Below are 10,034 nucleotides of genomic sequence, written 5' to 3' on the forward strand. Positions count from 1 at the left end.
CCGTCCCACCGCCCCTGTTTGCAACAGCCGTGTCCCATGACCGCGCCGTGACATCTTTCCGGTCACTCCGATGGGAGATCTGACGGAGCCCCACGCACGGCCACGGGGTCCCCGTGAGTCACCCCCAGCGCGGTGTCACCGTGTGCCCACCGCAGCCTCTCGTCCCCGGAAACGGGGCCATCCCACGGGGTGAAGTTGGGGGGGGGGCAGCGCGGACCTATGGGGGGGTGCAGCTCCGCGCTCACCCCAACATCCGCCCTCCGCCTCCCCCACAGCCGCAGCGCTGATGGTTATCGCCTCGCTCGGCAGCGCAGATGTGGCCCCATTGGCGGCGCAGACGCGGCCCTATTGCGGAGCTGTCACCGCTGTCCCCCCCCACACTCCCCCCCCTCCGGCTGCCCCCAGCTCTGCCCTGACCCCCATCGTGCGCTCAGCTCTGAATCCCCATCGCTCCATCCCCTTTGGGTCAGCTCTGCTCCGAGCAGAACCGTCGCTGCCATCGGCCGCTCCGTCGATGAGGCGGCTGTCAGCAACACGTGGCCCGATGTCACCGTTGTCTCCGTTGTCACAGCACCCAGCGGCGTTTGCGGCATCTCCCGCTTTCCGCTTCCCCATCCTGGTGTGACCGACCCTTCCCCGAGCCAACGCTCGGCCTCACGGCAACTAATTGCTTCCAGTCGTTTGCAAAACAACAGCGGGCGACGAGCAGGAAAACCCCGGGAGAGGAGAGCGGCTTTGGTGCGCTCCCAGCGCCGTCACACAGCGACGGTTTCTGCGCCCCCAGGGCTGGGAGACCCACAGCTCCATCCCCACGCAGAGCTCGGCCGGGACATCCCTGTGCACACCGTCGCATTTCTGGGCGTGCAAAACCGCAGCGGCTCACGCACACGCGGGTGCGAGCACACGCACGTCTGTCCCTGCACGCCCATGGGAACGAATGCATCCGTGCGCCCGCAGCTCCGTCCCTGCATGCCTCGCACACGCCCCGTGCCACACACCCACACCCTGCAGCCCCCCCCTGCAAAAGCGTCCCCTGCGGGGTGGCCCTGCTGCAGAACGCGGGCTGCTGATGGAGCAACCTTGCACGGCCCCGCTGCTGCTCCCGGGGGGCGGTTTGCAAAACCATGCAGGATTTCCTGCAGGAAAACTTCGTTGCAGCACGGCGCCAAGGCGCGCGGTGCTCAGTGCGTGTGCACACCGCAGGCAGGGCCGTGCTTGTGCGACGGTGCACGGTGTGTGCAAGTGGGCGTGCATGGAGGGGGGGGGCGTGTTTAGAGGTGCACGTGTGTGTATTTCGGCCTGCAGGTGTGTGCGTCTGCGTGCAGGCGTGTTGTGTGCTTCTGCACACGCGGATGTTGAGCTGTGTGGGTGTGCCCGAGGGGTGTGCAAGTACGTCTGTGTGTGTGCAGATACGTGCACGCTGCAAGGGATGTGTGTGCACACGAGCGAGCTGCAGGGCTGTGCATGCGTGTCACAGAGCTGTGTGTGCAGGCACACGTGTGTGCATAGGCTCACGTCCCAAGGGGCGTGCGAGCAGCCGTGTGCGTCCATGTGTGCACGTTCCAAGGCTGTGTGTGCACATACACGTGTGCAAGCTCCAGGGCTGCGCGTGCAGCTGTGTGTGCGTATGTGGATGTCCCAAGGGGTGTGAGTGTGCACAGAGGTGTGCGAGCTCCGCAGCTGTGTGTGTGTGTGCATGTCCCAGGGCTGTGCATGCGTGTGTGTGTGTGTGTGTATGTGCACATTCCAGGCAGTGTGCAGGCAGCTGCGTGTGGCCATGTGTGCGTGTTCCAAGGGCCGCGCGTGCACAGACACGCGTGCAAGGCCCACTGTGTGTGTGTGTGTGTGGTGGGGGGGTGAGGGGGGAGGCGCGCACACACGCACATGCGCGTGCACAAGCGCGTGCCCGGCCCGCGCGTGCATCTCCCGGCCGAAGGGGAGGGGGCAGCGCGTGGCGGCGTGCGCGTGCTGCACGCCCGTGAGGGGGCGGGGGGGGGAGAAGGGGAGGGGGGGGGGGCGGGAGGGTGGTCGTGGGGTTGTGGGGCGGTGGGGGGGGGTCTCCCCCGTGCCCACCGGTCGGGGCCGAGCGGAGCCGAGCGGAGCCGAGCGGGGCAGCGCCGCCGGGAGCTGGCCGCCCGCCAGCCCTGTTCTCATAAACCACATGCTGTCAGCGGCCCTATAAAGGGCAGCGCGGCGGCGACGGCGGACTCAGCCCGGCCCCGCTCCGCCGCCTTCTCCCGCACCGCCCGACCCGCCGCAGCCCCGGCCCCACGGCAGCCCCCATGCCCCGCCTCGGATCCCAGGTACGCCCGCCGCCCCCTGCGGTCGCTCGGGGTGTCCCCCGCCCCCCTCCCGGCCCGCTGCCACCTGCGCGCCCCTCCGGTGCGTCCTCCCCCCCACCCCATCCCCCAACCCCCGCGGATGTGCGCACGGGGACGTGGCGGTGCGGACCCCCATCCGGCCCCGTCCCGCCGCCATGGCCCGATTGCTTTCGCTTTGCGTTCCCGGTGCCGATCGGAGCGGTTCCCCGCGGGGTGCGGTCCCGGCCCGATCCCCGCCCCCATCCCGGTCCCCGTCCTCAGCCCCGTCCCGGTCCCCGACCCGGCGGATCGAAGCTCCGTCCCCATCCCCGGTCCCCATCCCCATCCCATGGCCGCGCTCTCTCCCCCGCCCGCCCCCCCCCCCCCCCCTGCCGGCGACATCTGCAGTTTCACAAGCCGGGAGCATTTCTGGGCCGGCTCCCAGGGAAACTGCCCCCACCCATCCAACCCCACGCACCCTCTCGGTGCCGGGATGTGGGGCGCGTGGGGTCTACCGGGTCCCCCCCCGGAGGAGCCCCTCTGCCCGCTGGGGTGCTTCGGGCCGCCCCGCTGCTTGTGGGGGGGCTGGGAGGGGACTTCGGGGTGATGCCAAAGCAGCCCAGCGTGGAAAGAGCCCCGAGGGTGCGGGGCTGGGGGGGGTCTGCGGGGTGGGTGAGGGTTCTGGGGGGTGGGTGGCGCAGCGCCTGTCAGCCACGGGGATGGCCCGGAGCCACGCAGCTCCCACGTGTGTTGGGGAATGGGAAATTCCCCGTTGGAAGTAGCAGGATGGGCGTGGGGTGGGAGGACTGCAGCAGGGTCAGCACTGCTAAAGCTGGGATTAACAGGGGAAGGGGGGTCTCGGGGGTCCGGCCCCGCACCAAGCATCGCTCTGCCCTGCTCAGGTGTCCCTGTTCCGCTGCACCCTGCTCTCGTCCCTCCTCCTCGTCTGCAGCATCCATGAGACGGAGCAGAACAGCTACTGCCAGCAGATCATCACCGAGCGGCACCTGGACCACCTGCAGGAGCTGGTGAGTGCCCCGCAGGGGTGCAGATGGGACCCCCACGGGTCCCCCTCCTGCTCGGTGGCTCGAGCGGTGGCACCCAGGAGCCGGGCACCCGCGGGCACAGGAGTGGCATCGCGCCCGCAGCGTGGCTGCAGCCAGAGGAGCAGCTGCGGCTGTGAGCCGGGCGCAGAGAGCGGGGAGTGCTGGGGGTGCAGCAGAGGGGACCGGTGGGTGGTGGCGTTTTTGGGGCCGCGACGGCCGTGCAGGGGTTAAGCCGAGGAATCCGGCCGCATTCCTGAGTCCAGCTGCTTGCCTGGAAGCTGGGCTGGCAACGGGGCTGCGAGTGGGTGGCGGGCAGCGAGGGGGGCCACGGAGCCAGCCGGGCTGGGGCGACGGGCGCATGCGTCCCGTGGGGCACGGGGTGCTCACCCTGGGGAGCTGAATCCCGGCCCCATCCCAGCCCCGTAGGGCTGCCGGAGGCGCTGCCCGTGCCGGCCCTTGGCTCACCTCCGAGCGGGCGCTGCGGCCGCGGATGCTCTGTGCAGGGAATCGGGCCACGCGGGGATTTGTGTGGCCGCGCGGACGCGTTCGGAGCAGATTAAATTTGGCCTTTGCAGCGCCGCTGGGCTCACAGCTGGAGGGATCCTGAGCTGAGCTCGGCTCATAACCGCTGTGTGTAACCGCTGCGTCCGGGCTCGCGTCGCCTCTTCCTCTCGCAGCGCTCAGCAGCGGTGCTGGGGCTGGCAGACGTCCTCTGTGCAAGACGGGCTGTCCCTGCAGCCCCGTGCACGGGGAAGGTTTGCTTTGCAGCCCACCCGGATCCCAAGCGGGCGCGTGGCCTGGGGGGACGGAGGGGCCGGTGCAGCTTTGAATGGAAGCCACGGTTTCCCAGCTGGAGATCGCAGCCCTCTCCTCCTCCGGCGTTCGCAGAGCAGCCGGCCCTCGCTGCAGCCCCGCGGGATAATGGAGCAATTGTTTCCAGTGCTGCACGGCTCTTCTGGCAGCCCGCGCCCTCCCAGCCTGGGATGCGGGCCCGGAGGCGGCTGCACGCCCTGGAGGAGGGCTGGGCTTCGGAGGGGTTGTTTGGGGGATTTTCCTCCTTTTGTAATGGGGAAGAGAGGTGGCGGCGGGCGCTGCTTGGTCCCCGGCGGCAGTGCTTTGTCCAACCGGGGGGCGCATCCTTAGGAAGAGGAGGAGGATGGCGTGGGATGAAGCAGGAGCCCTGCGCTGTGGGTCGGGGGGGGGGTTGTGCACATGTGGGCACAGGGCTGGGCAGCGCCCGCGTGGTGACAGCGCGCTCTGTCCCTGCAGGCGGACACGCAGATGCAGCAGCCGGGCACAGTGTCCTTCAGATTCATCAGCAAGATGCGGCTGGTGAGCGGCCCCTGGCCGGGCAGGGGGTGGGCTGGGGGGGTGGGATGGCTCCTGGGGCGCTGGGGGGTGTCCCTATGGGATGCGTTCGCCGTCCCCATCCCTCCGTTTCCCCGGGCAGGGCGGGACGGCGGCGCTCCCTCTGCCCATGCAGTGTCCAACCTCTCACTGCGGCGCTCCGTCTCCTCCCAGAGCGACTCTGTCTGCTACGTGAAAGCCGCCTTCCCTTTGCTGGGCACCATCCTGAACAGGACGACGTTCAAGGAGAACTCAACAAACGCCAACAAGATGAAGACGGTGCGCAAGATGTACGAAAACATCGATGAGAACGTGGACCCCTGCATCAGGGACGAGGATGACGAGGAGCACGCGGTACGGCGTTACCCCCCTGCACGGCGGGGTGGGCACGTGGGGCTCCGTGCTGCGGGGTCAGAGCCAGCGCTGGGTGCTGCGTGGTACCCTCTGGGGTCACTGGGTGGGATCCGGGATGCTGAGCTGTGCCCGACCCGTCCCGCAGCTGTCCGAAATGTGCTTTGAGGAGTTCACCACGTCCCCCTACGAGATGCTGGTGCTGGTGAGGCAGTTCTTCCAGGACATCAAACAGCTGCTGCAGAACAAGGAGACCTTCGAGAAGGACTGCAGCCAGGTGTACCGCAGTGCGTGCGCGGGGCCCCGGCAGCACAGCTCCTCCCCAGGTACGGCTCTGCCTTCTGCCAGCCCGGCCTCACCCGCATGGAGCCGCTTGGAGCCTCGCGTGCACGGCCCTGCACACGCGTGTGGGCGCAGCGCGTGGCCGTGTTGGGAGCTGTGTGTCCGTGTTTGGGGCTGAGCGCCTGCTGGGGGTGGGAGGGGGGGCGGAGAGGTGGGGAATGGGGCTGGGGATGAGGCCGTGGGGGCAGCGGGGGGAGAAGAAGGCGGCTCCATCCGCACGGCTGGAGGTGTCCAGGCTCGGCCGAGCCACGTTGCGCCCGTGCCTCAGTTTCCCCTTCGTGCCAGTCCTGTGGAGCAAATGCCCCCGGGTTGGGTGAGGCTGAGTGCTGCCCTCCGGGCTGTCAGGACCCGTGTTGCCACCCGTGCTTGTCCGAGTGCCACGCTGTTGTGTCTGCATGCCCGTGGAGGAGGTGTCTCAGTGTTGTCTGCGCCGGGCTGTGCCGTGTCACCGCCGCACCGTGGGGATGTCACCGTGGCCGGCTCCTGCCAGCGATGCTGCATCGTGGATAACCCCTCACTGCCAGCTCAGGGGACCCGGTGACGGGCTTCCACTTGTCCTGTCGCCTCTGTCTTGCTGCCACGTCCGGCCCTGCCTGCTCCCTGCCTGCTCCCTGCTTCCCTCTGCTCTCCTTTTTGGGGCTTTCGCTCTCGCGGGGACGCGGGGGGACCCCCGCCTCGGACCTGCTGCCTGCCGGTGACCCCACGGCCGTCTCTTCTCTCTGCTTCTTTCAGGTGTGGGGACAGATCCTGACTGCAATTGCCTGTCCCCTGCCCTCCCTTCTGCCACCCAGCCCTCCCTCTCCGCTGCCACCCGTGCCGGCAGGGACGTGGCGCCCGCTAGCACCAGGGTCCCTTACCGCCAGCTCGGTGGCATCCTGGCTGAGTTAGGCAGCAGTGCCCCGTCCGAGCCCCCCAGTAGCGTGGAGGGCAGCTCGGGGGCCGAGGAACTGCCAGGAGCCGGGCTCGGCGACGCGTCGGCGCCGTCCCCCACCATGCAGCAGACGCTTGGAGCCCTCCTGGATCCGGCCGCGAGCGCCGGCCCGAAGGCTGAGGACGTATCCATCCCGTCCCACGGGATGCCGGAGGAGGGCGCCGGGACCCCCGCCCTCCCACATCGGCTCCCTTCGCCGCGAGGGATCAGCGCGGCGATGCCGGCGGCGGTCCCCAGCAGCGGCTCTGCGCAGCGCCGCGGGGTCGGGCGCCGTCCCACCGAGAGCCCCGAGCGGGTCACGCAGCTCCGCTTCTCCAGGATGGCTCCGCCGTTGCGGGGCCGGGCGGAGGGCGGCCCCGGGGACGGGGCGAGGGCGCGAGGCTGGGGGCTGAGCCGGCTGCGGGAGCCCGAGGACGGCGGGGCCGGACCCAGCTTTGATTCGAGCTTTGTTCTGAGCGCAGAGCAGCGCAGGAAGGAGCCGCCAGCCGCCAGCGGGGGGCACCGGGAGCTCCTGGTGTACGTCACGGTGGCCAGCGTGGTGGCCGTGCTGCTGGCCATGGGCGGGCTGCTCTTCTACAAGTATAAGTCCAAGGTGAGCCCCCCCGGGGCACCCGTCCCTGCCTCGGTTTCCCCGCTCGTCTCCGGGTTTCCGCGTGTAAGGTGGGGACTGAGAGCTGCCCCGTTGCAGGGAAGGGGGTGATGATGCTGAGCGGCGCCGGAGGGGTCATCTGGGGGGGCTCCCTCACCTCCTCCTCCCGGCGGGAGCCCCCTCCCCATCCTCACCCCTCCCTCCCCGCAGGTCCTGCAGCGGGGAGCAGCGCTAAAAGAGGGGGGCTGCGACCCCGAGGAGCCGGAGAGCAGGTGGGTGCCGTCCCAGCGCTTGGCTGCGGGATCTGGGGACCCCCCCGCGCCCACCCCAACCCGGGGACCCCGGCCCCACGGCCTGCCCTATAACCCCCGCTGCGTTTTGCCTCGCAGGGCGCTGCAGGGAGCGCAGGGCTGCGCGGAGCTGGAGACGCAGGAGCTGTGAGGTGAGGGGGGGGGGGGGGCAGGGCCGGCGGGCGGCCCCATCCCCACGGGCGCTGACCCCGATCTTTGGGCTGGGAGGGGCTCCCAGCTGGGCTGGGTGGGGACACGGCAGGGCTGCGCCTCAGCAACGCGGCCAGCGTGAGGTTTTGCAGCCCGTTAATTCGTAACGGCGACGTTCAGATGCGTGTTGAAGTACTCTGTGAAAGACGGCCTTTCCGTTATTGGCTTCCCCCCCCCCCCCCTTTCAATTCTCCATTTTAACGCGCCTCTCCCCACCGTAACCTCATCTCCCACCGACCTTTCTCCCTCTGCCCCCCAGGGCCCCCTGCGGGACGTGATGCTGCTCGGGGGGACGGACTGGGGACGCTCCTCGCTGGGCGACGGACGGCTGCTGCTCGGCCTCCCCCCGCCGCGATGACCCCCAGGCCCTGTCCTGCAGCTGCAACCCACGGGTGAGGATGGCAGGACGGGGCGGTGCAGCCCTGCAGGACCCCGGCGATGGGGCGGATGGCACCGAGGGGCTCCACGGGGACGGCGTTGGGTGCCGCGAGTGGAACATCTCCCCCCACCCATCCACGGTTCCCGTTGCTCCTCTCCCACCCCTGGCACGGGGGGACCCCCGGCGCCCCATGGGGGGACCCCTCCCGCATCCCACCGGTGCCGAGGACCCAACGCCCGGCCTGCAAAGGGGGAAACCCTCACACTGTGAATATTTAAGACCCGTGGCGCCGTCCCCATCCCGCGATCCCAAGCTGGCCTTGGGAGCTGCCCGGCGCCGCTCTGCGCAGGAAGGCTCTCCACGAACGCGGTGGATAAACGCTTTTATCCAACAAATGCACTTTGGGGGGGGGGGGTTCCCCCCTCCCTGCAGGGTTATTGCTGCGAGCTGGCCTCGCCCCAGACTGGATTTTGTTGCTGGAGCACAGCACGGCAATGGGGCCGTGGCTGCAGTGTGGGGTTTGGGGGCTCAGCGGTACCCGGACTGCGTCCCACCCCACACGGCATCCCTGCCCAGCGCCGCTCCCGGGGGGTCGGAAGTGTTATTTTTATATTACATGAGATGCAAACGGGACGGAGCACATTGGGGTGTGGTGGGGTTTTGTTTTTTAAAGCATTAGTATTGATTTTGGGGTTTTTTTTTTCTATGCGTATTTATGGACTGCCAAAAAAAGAGGCGTTTCCTGGGGGTGATGGGGGGGGGGGGGGTGGAAGTGGGGTGCAGAGCCGGGCTGGGGCCGGAGCTGGTGCTGGCTCAGTATGTGGGGTGTGGGTGAGGGGGGGGGGGGGGGGGGGCAGCTTTTGGAGCTCTTTCTGCCTCTGTTGTCTCATTTTTTGTACAGTGAAATGGTGAAATATTTTATACAAAGTCATTTAAAGAAGTCTATTTAAGGAAAATAATAGAAAACAGCTTGTATATTTAATATTATTAATAAAGATGGACGTGCAGCGCTGTGTCGCGGTGGGAGCTGGAATTGGGGGGGTAAGAGGAGGTGGGATATGGGGTGGGGGGGGGGGCACGGTTTGGGGCTGGGACAGCTATGCTGCTATAGGGTGTGCTGGGGGGGTGGGAGAGGGGCACTTGGCCCCATAGTGGGGATGGTGGGAGATCAGTTCTCCAGCTCTGTTGTATATCTCAGGCTGGTGGGAGGGGGGGGGGTTTCTCCCAGCACTGGGGGGACCGTTTTGTCACACTGGGGGCCGTCCTGCTCCCTTCCCCTATGGGAAAGGCGGGGGAAGGATGGTGTTCTGGCCCCAGGGTGCTCTGTCCACCTCTGGCCCCGAGCTGGGGCCGATCCAAGGAGCGATGCTCAGAGCTGCAGGGAGTCCCTCGCCTCCCCCCTCCCCTCCCCCCCCCCTCCCCAAAGTGCTGGGGCTGCAGGGTGAGATCTGGGCATGGCCGGAGCTGGGGTCAGGGGTCACGCTGATCCCGTTTTCCTGTTGATGCATGCAGGAGTTCACGGCCACCGGGATGCACCCAGCCTTCCTGCCACCCCCATCCCTACACTGAGGACGGGGGTGCAGGGCTGGACACCCCTCCCGACCCCACAGTGCATGCAGGAGGAGGCGAAGCAGCTGCTAAAAGCAAACACACTTGAGGCTCGCTTCCTGCGAGCACTTCAGTTGGAGAGGCAGCACACCACGAGGCATTTCCTTCTCCCCCCCCTCCCCCCCAAAGATCCCAGACCCCCATCCCTTTCTCTCTGTGCAAAGCCAGTTCCCTGGGGGGGCGCGGGGGGGGGGGGATGACACACTGGGATATGAGTGTTCTTCAAAGCCATCTGCACTGCGATGGACGTGCATGGGGTTTGCAGCTCAGGGCTTTGCAGCTGGGGGGGTTGCAGACTGAGCCCCCCGTTGCTCATTGTTGGGGGGGGGTGGGGGGGGAAGGATGGGGCCGGGGAGCCCTCTGTGGGCCCTTTGGGGCCGTGTTTGCTGACAAACAGGATTCCTCGAGGGCAGCTGACTCAGCCCAGCCCTTCCTCTCCTCAGCAGCAGTTGGGGGTTTCCCAGGTCCACATCCCCTTCCCAAGGAAGTGGGACCTATATATATCCGTCCGGATCTGGGCCATAGTGATTATGGTTGCGGTGGGGGGGTGGTTGGGGTCAGAGGCTGCTCGGGTCGTTCTGAATGGGGGTGAGCGGACCCCGGGGGCTGTGGGGGGGGCTGGGGGCAGCGAGCCCCTGCCC

At 68.0% G+C, this 10,034-nt stretch overlaps 1 protein-coding gene across 2 annotated transcripts; it reads left to right on the forward strand.

The window, feature by feature from the left end:
- The first annotated feature begins 2,180 nt into the window (after positions 1-2,180).
- On the forward strand, positions 2,181-8,792 carry CSF1 (colony stimulating factor 1). 2 transcript variants are annotated; one of them, NM_001389459.2, is made up of 9 exons: positions 2,181-2,303; positions 3,203-3,328; positions 4,616-4,678; positions 4,868-5,047; positions 5,193-5,370; positions 6,119-6,909; positions 7,117-7,178; positions 7,296-7,348; positions 7,666-8,792. In NM_001389459.2, the coding sequence occupies exons 1-8, from the start codon at positions 2,283-2,285 to the stop codon at positions 7,345-7,347; spliced, it is 1,473 nt and encodes a 490-aa protein (NP_001376388.1). In that variant the 5' UTR covers positions 2,181-2,282; the 3' UTR covers position 7,348; positions 7,666-8,792. The 2 variants fall into 2 exon arrangements, with proteins under 2 accessions (NP_001376388.1, NP_001180224.2); NM_001193295.3 differs by having other exon boundaries at positions 6,779-6,909.
- Positions 8,793-10,034: the final 1,242 nt, after the last annotated feature.

The sequence above is a fragment of the Gallus gallus genome, chromosome 26 (assembly GCF_016699485.2).
Source record: "Gallus gallus isolate bGalGal1 chromosome 26, bGalGal1.mat.broiler.GRCg7b, whole genome shotgun sequence".
Lineage (NCBI taxonomy): Eukaryota > Metazoa > Chordata > Aves > Galliformes > Phasianidae > Gallus > Gallus gallus.

Excerpts from the sequence above, each read along its gene's own strand:
- CSF1 (NM_001389459.2), top strand. The coding sequence starts at position 2,283 with ATGCCCCGCCTCGGATCCCAG. Across the intron at positions 2,304-3,202 it reads TGCCCCGCCTCGGATCCCAG|GTGTCCCTGTTCCGCTGCAC; the intron begins GTACGCCCGCCG and ends TGCCCTGCTCAG. Across the intron at positions 4,679-4,867 it reads TCATCAGCAAGATGCGGCTG|AGCGACTCTGTCTGCTACGT; the intron begins GTGAGCGGCCCC and ends GTCTCCTCCCAG.